Source organism: Mangifera indica, chromosome 17 (genome assembly GCF_011075055.1).
Source record: "Mangifera indica cultivar Alphonso chromosome 17, CATAS_Mindica_2.1, whole genome shotgun sequence".
Lineage (NCBI taxonomy): Eukaryota > Viridiplantae > Streptophyta > Magnoliopsida > Sapindales > Anacardiaceae > Mangifera > Mangifera indica.
The window spans coordinates 12,171,123-12,185,139 of NC_058153.1; the positions used below are offsets into that span (position 1 = coordinate 12,171,123).

Below are 14,017 nucleotides of genomic sequence, written 5' to 3' on the forward strand. Positions count from 1 at the left end.
TGCAAGTTGCTTAGCTTGCATAAAAAATTAACATGATTAGGAAAAAGTGAGGAAATGTGTAAGCTTTTGTAGAAATAATAATCTTCGCAAGAATAAAATGAAATTTTTTATTATTTCATTTCTCCATGGCAGTAAAGACTTGACAGCTACAAAGATTCAGAGCAAGTAATTTCAATACAAGAATTCCCTTTTCACCTTTATAGAATAAACATAATGACACAAAAACTGATTAAGAATAATCCTCTGACAAGTCTCAAAGAAAGCAGTGATGAAAGAAATAACAATTAACAGGGTGGCACAAAAAAAAAAAAAAAACCCAGAACTATAACTGCCACTGTATCAAGAAGAAGAAGACTAATAATAAGAATCTCTATGGTTTTATGATTCAAAACTGAATCCAACTTACTCAGGAATCTTGAGAGTATTCCAGATTTCGCTGAGAAACAACAGTTTGTGCTTCATTGTGTGGAAATATGCCACCTACTATTACTTTTTCAGTTAGAAGCAACTGGTGAATCAATCAATCAATCTTAACTGATGAGTAGATCAGCCTGGTAAACCAAAAGCACGCATAGAAACCTATTGTACCTGTAAGCACGAAGAAGGCATAGGACACAATCAGCATATAACCGAAGTACAAGATCCCGGAAACTGGCTTGGTGATCTCAAGTTTTGTGAAGAAGTAGAAAGCTGCATAGAGGAAGAGATAGAATGCTGAGGAGCCTGAAGTGAGGTATGATCTCCACCACCAGAGGTAATCCTCACTGCAGAGTTGGAAGTAGCAGAGAACAATGGTGATCTCAGCACAGGTGACGATAAGAATGATGAAGACAATAAAGAGGAAACCAAATATGTAGTAGAACTGATACAGCCAAATTGAGGTAAGTATGAAAAAGAGCTCAATGAAGATGGCTCCGAATGGGAGAATGCCTCCAATGAGGATAGAGAAGATCGGGCTCATGTACCAGGGTTGCTCTGGGATCTGCCTTGGGATCTTGTTGGTTTTCACAGGATCCTCCAATGCTGGCTTCCTAAACCCAACATAACTACCCACAAAGACAAGTGGGACTGAGATGCCAAACCATAGAAATACAAGAGCAAACATGGTTCCAAATGGCACTGCACCAGAGGATTGCTCGCCCCATATTAGAGTGTTCAGAACAAAGAAAATGGCAAAGCATATCGCAGGGAACATGAATGCTGTTTTTAAAGTGACTCTCTTCCATTCTGTTCCCTTAAACATCTTATAGAGACGAGCACAAGCATATCCAGCAAACAAGCCCATAAAGATCCAAAGCAGGAGCATGGCTGTCATCAACCCACCTCGGTTAGAAGGAGAAAGGAATCCAAGAACAGCAAAGATCATAGTAACAAGCAACATTCCGAAGAACTGAACACCAGTCCCAACATATACACAGAGTAAGTCCGCATTTGATGGAGGCCTGAAAACATCTCCATGAACCAATTTCCACCCTGTCTCTTCCTGGGCTTCTTCCTGAGTTTCCAACTGGTTGTACTTGGAAATATCCCGGTAGAGTGTGCGTAACATTATCATAGCAACCATTCCCGAGAGGAAAATGACAATCATCAATGAATTAACAATTGAAAACCAGTGAATCTGATCATCAGCCATCAGAAGATAAGTATCCCACCGAGATGCCCACTTCACATCACTTTCCTGCAAAGTGAAATGAAATGCATAAATCTCACAGGAGCACACAGAAATTCCAACGTACAAAGGCAACCAAGCTCACTATCTCTTTTTACAAAGAGATACAAGGCCAAACCTGGAACTCGACATCATATGTAAATACAATTTCTTTCTTATCATCAACTTCTTGGGGGTATTCAGAGTTGGTAACAGCTTTTTTTGCATGGGGATCACAGGTCGTTAATCGAGTCTTCTCGTTCCACTCACCCTCATACTCATGTTTAACACTGGATTCACATAAATATGTCAGTGTTAGTACAGAGCTACAAAGTTGTATTGCACCAAAATAAGCTAATGAAGAATCATTAAATACAACCTGAATGGCTTGACCTCAAATCCTACAATTCTGGATGTGTCTTCCTGAACATCTTTGTGATACTTGACAGTGAATGTCAAGTGATTGTGGATAAAATGCTTTTCTTCCTTACTCTGAATACAATTAATTACAAATACAACCAAATTATTCAATGAAGTTTTGGTTACTGCACAATTTGGATGGTGATTGATCTAGCACTTACCCCGGCATATTGTCCTCGGAGACCAACATGAAATCCTTGCTGATACACAATGGTATTTTCCTGATCAGGTCGTCGTATAGGAACCACCAGAGGAAGGTTATCCAAGATCCTACACAAGATACATCATAATATATCAGACAACTATGGCATAAACATCATACTAGTTTGCAATTTACAAAAGAATAAAAGTGAAACTGTAAAAGTTACTGAATAAGTCTCACATGTTCACCCGGTACTCATCATTTATCTTTTCCTTGAACTCCTTTGAAGTTTTCTTATTAAGGGTTACACGACATACAACATTGCACATTTGTGGTTCTCTCATTTTAAACTGCAAAATATATATATATATCAACCACTCATAAGTTCAAAAAGGTAAAGGCAAAGAAAGTAGTTAAAGATTTAAGAAATCTAACTTACTACATAAGGAGAGTTTTCAATGCGATCACCACGAAGAATTTCCCCAAGATTCTCAGCACTATCAACAATATGCTCAGGACGACAGTATGGGAGGGAATAGTAGGAATAAGGAAGCTGTGTTTTCGTGGATGTGAGTTTGTTTACCTTCACCTTCAACTCATCCCCCTGCAACAGTGGGATTTTTTTTTTTAAACAAACAAATAACACATGGTGCTAACTTACCATATAGAAATACCATATTGAAATGGCTCAATGTTTTATGTATCCAATATAATTCAATGTAGGTATGCACCAGGTAGCTAGAGAAATGATAACAAAAGAGCCATGAACTTTATAGCACTATGTCATATATTGTCTTTAAAAATTTGAGTTTAAGGAGTTAAAAGAAATATTAATCCTTACATAAACATTAATATACATTGGTTTTTGACTTAGGGATGGCAACCGGGAGGGGCGGGGAGGGGATCTCAATTCCTGTCCCCGCAGGTGATATCAATCCCCGTCCACGGCCCGTCTCCATTACAGAGATGACAAGGATTTCTCGTCCCCTCCCTGCGAAGAAAAATTTTCTCTCCATCCCCATCCCCTTCCTTGTTTTTATTGGAAAATCCACTCTCCGTTAGGGTCGGAGAGGGTCAAGGCCGTTAAATTCAAGCCAAAATTGCCATCTCTACTGTGACTCCCAGAAGATCTATAACTCTAAAGCAGCCATCTAGTTTGAGAATCCGTAATAGGCATTAGAACCAGAACAAATGCAAATAATCCCCAGTCCAAAAGCATAAATCCACAGATTTGGGATGGCGAATCCAGAAGCCGCTATTAAAACCAATTAAATGCAGACAATCCCCACTCCAAAAGACTGAACTTACACATTTGCGGAAGATCAGCTAGATCTGCTTAATGCACACATTCACTTCATTTCACACATGATGGAACAATTCTGTACCTAAAACACTCATAATTACATTTTCTCTAAAGCAGATATCCATATTAAAGTATGTAAAATTACAGATCCAAGACACTGCTGACATTTCCCTCAGAAGACTCAACCAAGATCAAAAATTCAAATAACCTCGCCTTACAAGCCTTTCTAACCACCCAAAAATTCCGAAAAGCCCTGCATACCGTTGAAGTCCGCACAACACTCAAGACTAAAACACAAAGTCACAAACTAATAAACATGGCTAGCCCCAAATAAACTCCTCTCAAACTAAAGTACCAACTTACATAGCATTTAAAAAAAGTTCCTCTCCAAGTTTAATTACAATCAAACAATCAACAGGGCCACCATTTATTCAATAATCACAAATTTTTGAGCTTCAAAATTAAAAAAAAAAATTTAATCTTTAACAATAAAAATATCAAGAAAACCAAATCAAACCCATCAAAATTTCAGCTCAAATTCCCCGATCCCAAAAACCGACATAACTAAAACATCAAACACACAGATCTAAACAAAACCCACAACCGAAACTCATCAAGATCCAAACTGAACTCCAACATGCAAAAACCCACAAGCCTATTTGCATCAAAATTCAAACCCAAAACCGTACCTTCAGGAAATCACGAGGAGCGACTCCGGGCAGATAGAAGCAATGAGAAGAGCGAACAAAGAGAAAAAGAAGAAGAGAGTACACAGAGATCCATACGACTTGTCGTCTTGGACCCGCCATGGCTTCCTAACGAAACTAGATCCAAATACCCACTTCGCTAATCGCTCTCACTGGCTCTCGAAGTGGTAAAGAAGTGTTTTTGTGATTTTGTTGCGAGAAATTGTTTTCTATAATACCAAATACAGAAGTAAATTGCCTCGTATGCACCAAAACAAATTGTTTTTGTGCATACGGTAAGATGGCACCGATGGCTGCTTCACTTTTTATTTTTTTTATTTTTTTAAATTTTATTTATATTATAAATTTTATTTTGGCCAAAGACTATGTCACCCAAGGTATGTTGCATTCTCAGTTTCCCCCCTTTAGCTTTGAAAATACCAAATACCCACCCATCAGTGATTAAATTTAACGAAACCCTAACCCCTTAAAATTTTATCTTTTTTCCCCCCTAACTCCTAAAAACTAACTATTTTCCCCTAGGTCAAGTTTTAAAAAATAGTATTCCCCCCTAGGGTTTAGTTTTTAATCCCCGATGTCAAATCCGACGTCATCACTGATGACGAAGCCTTCCCGACGTACCACCATACTCTGATGGCCTCTCTTCTCTCCTCTGGAATGTCAATAGACCCAGATCTGACATTGTCTTCGTCAGATCTATTGAAGAGCTTCGTCGGGAGACGAAGCTCTTTGTCTTCCCAAATAAAGATGGCGACCTCATCTCTGTCTGGAAAAACATCGTCTTCCCAGATAAAACTTGACCTAAGGGAAAATAGTTAATTTTTTAGGGGTTAGGGGAGAAAAGAGGATTAAATTTTAATTTATTTTTAATATTACAGATAAAATAACGACTTTATCCTTGAATCCATTTTTTTTAACAATCCATAGGTAGGTAAATGGGTTTTTCAAAGTTAACGGATGGGAATGTACAAAAAAAGTATACCTTGCGTGGGAAATAGTCCTTTGGCCTTTTATTTTCGTTCAATATTACCCCTTTTATTATTTTTATTTTTTTTTAAGTTGCATTCAATTATAAATTTCAAAATAAAAAGCCAAATCAGCGTTTTCCAAATAAGGTTTCGTGAAATGACATATTCTATGCAGGTAGAAAGGTCATTTTCCCGTTCTCTCACAGAGCTATTCAATTTGATAAAATATTTTTTTAAATAAAAACGTTAAATATCAATTATCTCCCTTAATTTGTGAAAGGACAAATGATGCAAAAATACTCTCAAAAACTATCAATTGTTTCCCCCATCCGGCTTGTGTGCTATAACCTATGTATGTGATTATCAAAACTAGGATTTTTTGAAAAGTGTAGATTTTAAACGTGTTTTTTATATTTTTAATGAAGTTTTCTACCTTGACTTTTGAAACTATGGATAGTGTGAAAAATACTCCAAAACTGTGCATTTCCCCACCATTAGGGCTCCAATGCTACGGCCCCACAAGATAATCAAAACTAGGATTTTTAAAACGCATAGATTTTAAACAGTTTTACGATAAGTTTCGGAGATTTTTAGGAAGATTATCTATTTTTGCTCGTAAAAGGGTGAATGGTGTGAAAAATACCCTAAAAAACTATTGGGAATTCCTTTCCCTCAAGGTGTGTGAATAAAAATAATCAAAATTGACGTTTTTGAAAAAATGTGGATTTGGCATTGTTTTGAGCATATATTTTGAGGATTTTTAGTGAGATTATCTATTTTAACTCGTGAGAGGATAGATCTTATGAAAAATGTCCCAAAAACTATTAGGTGTACCCTTGATATGCATGTGCTATAGGCCACAAAAGTGGTCAAACTAGAGCTTTTTGGAAAAAAAAAAAAAAAAAAGGGTTTCAATTGGTCTTTTCATGGATTCTTAATAAGGTTATTGACCTTGATTCTTGAGAGGGCGGATGTTATAATAAAAATGCTCTAAGAACCGTTAGGTGTTCCCCCATCCTTTGGACATGTGTTACAATCCATAAAAATGGCAAAAAAAAAATGTATTTTACGCCATGGTAGAAGAATAGCATATCGTATCGTATATCAAAAATCAAATTTTTTATATCATGTATCATATCGAATGATGCACCTTTTCAAAAATAATATCATAAAATAATAAAAATAATAAATAAAACAATGAATACACACTTTTAGTATGCAAATATAAACACACAGGTGTATCACCATGTGATTGAGTGATTTTGAATTAATGATAAAATATTAGTCAATCACATTATGTTATATTCATGTGTGTACATATTTGTATACCAAAAATGTGTACACTTAGCATTGCTCGTAAAAAATTCTAATTAACATGTTATTATTTTAAAAAATATCACAAATACCTTTAAAAATTTAAAATTTCTCATAAACAATCCTAATACATCTTTATTTTCTCTTAAAAAGTATATCGATTCATATTAGTAATATGTATTTTATCATATCGTATGGTATCTATTTTATCGTATTTATGTGATACATCTTATAAAATGTATCGTTTTTCATTTATATCGTATCATAAGATACATCGCGTATTATAGAATATTAATAACTATGTTTCAAGTGGTTTTGGCTCCTATTCTAGGGATTTTAAATGAGATTACCTACCTTGACTTGTGAGAAGGTGAATGATGTGAAAAACACCCCAAAAATCATCAGGTGTTCCCTCATTCACAGAGCTTGTGAGATATAACCCATAAAAATGGCCCAAAATTGAGGGTTAAAAAAAATAGTCGATTTTGGACAATTTTTGGCACATGTTTATGAGATTTTTAGTAAGGTTATTTGTGTTGAATTGTGAAGAATAGATGGTGCAAAAAAAGTCCAAAAAATTGTAAGACATGCCTCCACCTTTAGAGCCTATATGCACCCACAATTATTACCAAAATTGGGGAGTTTTGAAAAATGCGGATTTCAAGCAGTTTTGGATAAAGGTTTTGAAGATTCTTAGTAAGTTTATCTACCTTGATTTATGATAGGGCAGATGGTGCGAATAATGCCCAAAAACTGTCTGGCATTCCTCCACCCTCATAGCCTATGTGCTAGCCCACAAAAATATACAAAATTGGGGGGTTTTCAGAAAAAACATGGATTTCATACAATTTTTTCTTTTTTTTGGAAAAACATGGTTTCATGTGGTTTTTGTCATAAGTATCAATGACTCTCAATGAGGTTATCTACCTTGACTCGTGAAAGTGTGAATGGAGTGAAAAAAGCGCAAAACTGCTAGGTATCCCCCTGCCCTCAAGGTTTGTGTGTTATAACCCATAAAATGGCTAAATGGCATGCTCCCACCCTAGGGGGTTTTATGCTATCAAGCTCAAGCTTGAGAAGTGTTTAACTTACCAAGCTCGTGAGCTTAGAAAAATTATATTCGAATTGACTAAAATAATATCATTTTGATCAATACAAATTAAAATAACATAGTTCTAACTGATTTTGGTTTGATTCAAGAGCTCACTAAGTATTGTGGGCAAATTTGGACTTGACTTTTCTCAAACCGATAAGAACTCGAGTTGGTTGGAAAAGAGTTGAAGCCTAAATGAATTTAAATTGGTACAAACTTAAGTTCAGTTCAATTTGAATCCACTCTTAATGACAAGTGAAAATGAGGGTAAGGGAACTTACCAAAAAATAAGAAAACGAGGGTGAGGGAGATGTCATTTCACAAATTAAAGGCTACTTGCAAGCTATGTGTAGGGTTGGATTCGAGTCGAGCCGAGCTCGAGCTCGAGCTCGAGCTCGATTCGGTTCACATATAGTTGAGGTCAAGTTCGACATCGAGCTTATGAAAACCAAGTTTGAACTCAGCTCGAATTTGGCTTGGCGCATTTTTCGTTATTAAAATGATGTTGTTTTAATACATATTGGTCAAAACGACGTCGTTTTGTATCAAAATTTTTAATTAAAAAATCTGACAAGTAGCCCGAGCTCAGCTAGGGCTGACTCGTTTTGGGCTAGTTCTAGCTGAGCTTGAACTGACTCGATTCGAGTCCAACCCTAGCTATGTGTGGACCCTTTGCTACATTCATCACAACAACAACAACCAGTGTAGGTGTCACAAATTAAAAAAAATATTATAATATTAAAACATTTTAAATATTATATCTTTTGAAGCCAACTCTTTTCTTTGAGCTACAAGATTGTCTATAATTTTTTAATTGTTTTTAGAGTTCACCATGAGGGTGACTTTGTAAAGGGTTTAGTGTTATTTTAAGTCATACTTAATTGATGGTCAAAGTATCATATTTTCTTAAGTTTGTATCTTTTAATTATGAAAATCTTAAATATCTATCTATAAGAGATTAAATCTATTAGTTTTAAGGGCAAAATCATCATTTTATCTATAATATTAAAACTAAATTAAAATTCAATATCTCTTTTCCTCCCAAAATCCTAAAAACTAAAAGTTTGACCCTTAACCAAGTTTTAAAAAATGGCATTCCCCTTCAGGGTTTAGTTTTCAATCTCTGACGCCAAATTTGACATCATAGTCGACAACGAAGATTCTCTGACACATTACCATGCTTCGACAATCTCTCTCCTCTCATTTAGAATGTTGACCGACAAAAATCTTATCTGGAAAGATGAAGACAAAGATCTCATTTTGGTTTAGGAAGACGATGTCTTCTTCTTGGAACATCTTCTTCTAGGAAGACGAAGAACTTTATCTTCATCTCTTTGACTTTATTCGATGTCGATTGAATGTTCAATTAAAAGGAAAGAGATCGTCAGAGAGAGAGAAAACTTCGAGAGGGAGAGATTGTAGGTAATGACACTAGAGATGATGTCAGAGTTTGAAAACTAAACTTTATAGGAGAAATACCATTTTTAAAAACTTGGTTTATAGGAGAAATTGTTAGTTTTTAGGATTCAGGGACGGAAAAAATAAATAAAATTTTAAAAAGTTTGAGTTTCATTAATTTTAACCGTCTATAAGTAGATAAATGAGATTTTAAAACTTAAGGAATAGAAACTTAAAATAAGAGGATATTTTGGAAACAGTCCTTTGGCCCCCAATCTTCTACACTTTCTTGGTATGTGACAACGTTCCTTTGATTTTGTTTGTGCAGGTTGCTACTGGTTCGACCAACATATTATTATCAATAAAAAAAATTTATTATTAGGCCTGTCAATTAAATTGGATAAGTTCGAGGCCTAATTATCCATCTCCAAAAATTTAGTTTTGAATAGAATAGAATTTGATTGACAAAAAAATGTGTCTTAAGTTATATGGCTTAGACCCAAACCTTAATAGTATTCGAAAATTTATTATGGGTAAATATATATTCAATAAAATTATGTAGATAATAATATGTATAATTTTATATATAAATATTATATTATTATATAATTTAATATTTTTTTATTTTTATTTTATATAATTATATAGTAATATATTTTATTTATATATAAAATTATATATATTATTTATATACATAATATTACTCATATATTTATTATGTTTTTAAACCTACGAGAGATTGTAAAAATGTTTTTACATGTTTTAAAATTACATAGACAGATCCAAAGCCCAAAAACTATTAATAAACTTGACTTGAACAAAAAACAATCTAAGATCCGAATGAGTTGACCTGAAGTTTTTTTCTGGGTTCGGACCTAAACACTCTAGACCCGATTGACATACTTAATTATCATCACGATAAATTATCTTAAAAATGTGGGAACTGTTGGTGGTACTTCTAGACAACCGACGCATGTGCGGTGGCAGCTAGAGGCTGCTCCCCCACTTCTCATGTTAAAAAGTTTATCTTTATATTAAGCAAATAATTAAGTACGAGATTTTGATTAGAAATCTTAATTGTTTTTTGAGTTGATTATTAAAGGTAAAGGGTGACTTTGTGGAGGGTTTAGTGTTAATTTAAGCCGTACGCAATCATCCTCACCTTCTTGAGATTGTGATAAAGTTAGTTTGATTATGTTCTTATAAAGTTTAATTTTGTATTAATCACATCCTAACTCACTCTGTTATCATTCTGTAATCATATCTAATTGAAGAGAATCCAAGATAGTTTTACCCATCATCAATGTTTTAAAATTTGGATGAAGTCTTAAAATTCAGATCGGGTCTTCACTCGATTAAAAGATTGATCTGATTATAGATCAAGTTAACACATTAATACTATTCAATTATGTTTAACCAAATCAATCAAAATATCTTAAATAAATATTTGAACAATATATAATTAGACATGGGGATATTAATTAAAATTGACAATAATTTTTTTGTCTAAACTGTTTTAGGTAAACGTACAATGGTTTTACTTTTATAAACAAATTTAATTTTAATTCTAATAATACCCTCTCAACCAATTTCGTCACTCTTGGCTATCTACGTCACTTTTGGTTAATTACGTTGAATTTGACGTAATTTTTTTCGAAGATTTGATAAGTTTTTATTCGAAAATTCAATGAGTCATGTTTTAAAGATTCAAAACATATTTAAAAATTGATAAATTTTTGTTAAAATACAGATAAGAACGAAAAGATTAGCATAAGCAAGGAAAATGATGAGTGTGAACAGGTGATGCATTGGGTGCGTAAAATACGTAAAGGATGCATAGGGTGAGTAATAGGTGCGTAAAGTATGTAAAGAGTGCATAATAATTATATATAATACATAAATATAAAGAAAACAAACAGAGGGTGCGTAAGGGTGCGCGCACCTTCGCACCTTACGCACCCCCATATATATATATATATAATTAATATTTATATATATTATATTAAATATTATAATATTATATTATATGAGGGGTTTTTTTTTAAAATGATTTTGGACAATTTTTGGCACATGATTATGAGATTCTTAGTGAGGTTATCTGTCTTGAATTGTAAGAGAACAGAAGGTGTAAAAAAAGATCCAAAAAATTATAAGGCATGCCCCTACCTTTAGTGCTTATATGCACTCACAATAATTGCCAAAATTAGGGAGTTTTGAAAGATTTCAAAGATTCTTAGTGAGTTTATCTACCTTAACTTATGATAGGGCGGATGGTGCAAATAACATCTCAAAAATTTGTCTGGCATTCCTCTAACCTTATAGCCTATGTGCTAGCCCACAAAAATATACAAAATTGGGAGGTTTTTAGAAAAACGTGAATTTCATATGGTTTTTTTAAAAGAAAAACATGGTTTCATGTGGTTTTTGTCATAAATTTCAATAATTCTCAGTGAAATTATCTATCTTGACTTGTGAAAGTATGGATGGAACAAAAAAAGCCCAAAACCGCTAGGTATCCTGCTACCCTCAAGGTTTGTGTGTTATAACCCATAAAATAGCTAAATTGAGGGTTTTTGGAATAATGGCATGCTCCCACCCTAAGGGGTTTTATACTATCAAGCTCAAACTTGAGAAATGTTTGACTTACTAAGCTCTTAAGCTTAGAAGAGTTCGATTCGAATTAGTTAAAATAATACAATTTTTGTCAGTACAAATTAAAACGACGTTATTTTAATCAATATAAACCAAAATAACGTAATTCTAATTGGTTTTGATTTGACTTGAGAACTCGTTAGGTATTATAGTCAAACTTGGACTTGAGGTTTCTCAAACCGATAAGAACACAAGTTAGTTTGAGAAGAGTTGAAGTCTAAATGAACTTAAGTTTATAAACTCAAGATTGATCCATTTTAAATCTACTGTGAATGAAAAGTGAAAATGAGGGTGAGGGAACTTACCAAAAAATAAGAAAATGAGGGTGAGGGAAATGTCATGTCACAAATTGAAGGCTATTTGCAAGCTATGTGTGGACCCTTTGCTACATTCATCACAACAACAACATCCAAGCATAGAAGATGTCACAAATTGAAAATAATAATAATAATAATAATAAAACGTTTTAAATATTATTTCTTTTGAAGCCAAGTCTTGTCTTTGAGCTACAAGATTGTCTACAATTTTTTAATTGTTTTTAGAGTTCATTATTAGGGGTGACTTAGCAAAGGGTTTTGTGTTATTTTAAGCCTTACCCAATCGTCTATACTTTCTTGAGATGTGATATCGTGACTTTGATTTTGTTTGTGTAGGGTGCTATTGGTTCGGCCAACATGTTATTATCAATAAAAAAAAAAAATTATTGTTACGCCTATCAATTAAATTGGATAAGTTCGAGGCCTAATTTGGATTTTCAAATATTTTAGTTTTGAATAGAATAGAATTTGATTGACAAAAAAATTTACATGTCAAGTTATATGACTCAGACTTCAGCAAAATTCGATTAAAGCCCAAACTCAATAGTGTTTGAAATTTTATTATGGGTAAATATGTATTTAATGAAATTTTATGTATATAAATAATATATATAATTTTATACACAAATAATATATTAACATGTGATTTGATATTATTTTATCTCTGTTTCACTTAATTATATAATAATATATTATTATTTATATATAAAATTATATATATTATCTATGTATATAATATTACTCATATATTTATTATATTTTAAACCTACGAGAGAGATTGTAATAGTGTTTTTACATATTTTAAAGATACATTAACAGAACCAAAGCCCAAAAACTATTAATAAACTTGACATGAATTGAAAAAAATCTAATGTCCAAATGCGTTGACATGAATTTTTTTTTTGGGGTTTAGACCTGAGCACGCTAAACCCTAGGATTAGATTCGAATTGAGTCTGTTTGAACTCAGATAAGCCTGAAACGAGCTAGTCCTAACTGAGCTTGAGCTCGAGCTTGAGCTACTCATCAGATTTTTTAATTAAAAATTTTGATACAAAATAATATCGTTTTGATCAATATGTATTAAAACAACATCGTTTTAATAACGAAAAATGAGTCAACCTGAATTCGAACTGAATTCAAACTTGACTTTTACGAGTTCGACGAGCTCAAACTCAAGCTTAACTATATGTGAACTAAGTCGAATTCGAACTCAATTCGACTCGAATTTGAACTCAATTCGACTCGAATTCAACCCTACTAGACCTAATGGACATACTTAATTATCATCACGATAGATAATCCTAAAAATGTGGGAACTGTTGGTGGTACTCTAGACAACCGACGCATGTGCGGTGGCAGCTAGAGGCTGCTCCCCCACTTATTATGTAAAAAAGTTTATCTTTATATTAAGCAAATAATTAAGTACGAGATTTTGATTAGAAATTTTAATTGGTTTTAGAGTTGAATATTAAAGGTGAAGGGTGACTTTGTGAAGGGTTTAGTGTTAATTTAAGCCGTACGCAATCATTTTTACTTCCTTGAGACTGTGATAAAGTTAGTTTGACTATTCAATTGAAGAGAATCCATGATAGTTTTACCCATCATCGATGTTTTAAAATTCAGATTCGATCTTGATTTGATTAAAAGATTGATCTGGTCATAGGTCGGATTAACACATTAATATTATTCAATTATATATAATCAACTCTATCAAAATATATTAAATAAACAATATATAATTGAACATGACTGTGCCTTAGTAGTATGGTCCATCTCTTCACAATTGCTAGAACTTTGAAAATTGCAGAACCATTACAAAAGTCAAGAGGACATCAACATAACATCTTAGAGTGATCTGCTCAGTTTAATCGTGGGTTAATTCAATTCAATGGTTAATATCATTTTAAAAGTTAATTCAGACTAGACTGATTATCAAATTTCAATCAAATCAGTTTGATCAACCAGTTCAATTTAGGTTTTAGAATCATATCGGCCACATAAAAAATTGTTTGGTATTGGTAAGGATACCGTGCTTATAATTTTATGTTTGTAAT

General features: G+C 33.2%; 1 protein-coding gene across 1 annotated transcript; it reads right to left on the reverse strand.

Moving 5' to 3' along the window:
• Nucleotides 1-83: 83 nt before the first annotated feature.
• Nucleotides 84-4,505, reverse strand: LOC123200737 (transmembrane 9 superfamily member 10-like). Its single transcript, XM_044616094.1, has 7 exons — nucleotides 4,203-4,505; nucleotides 2,650-2,814; nucleotides 2,451-2,560; nucleotides 2,230-2,338; nucleotides 2,028-2,140; nucleotides 1,788-1,938; nucleotides 84-1,678 (listed from the first exon to the last, which is right to left on the reverse strand). The coding sequence occupies exons 1-7, from the start codon at nucleotides 4,320-4,322 to the stop codon at nucleotides 521-523; spliced, it is 1,926 nt and encodes a 641-aa protein (XP_044472029.1). The 5' UTR covers nucleotides 4,323-4,505; the 3' UTR covers nucleotides 84-520.
• Between the last annotated feature and the right edge of the window lie 9,512 nt (nucleotides 4,506-14,017).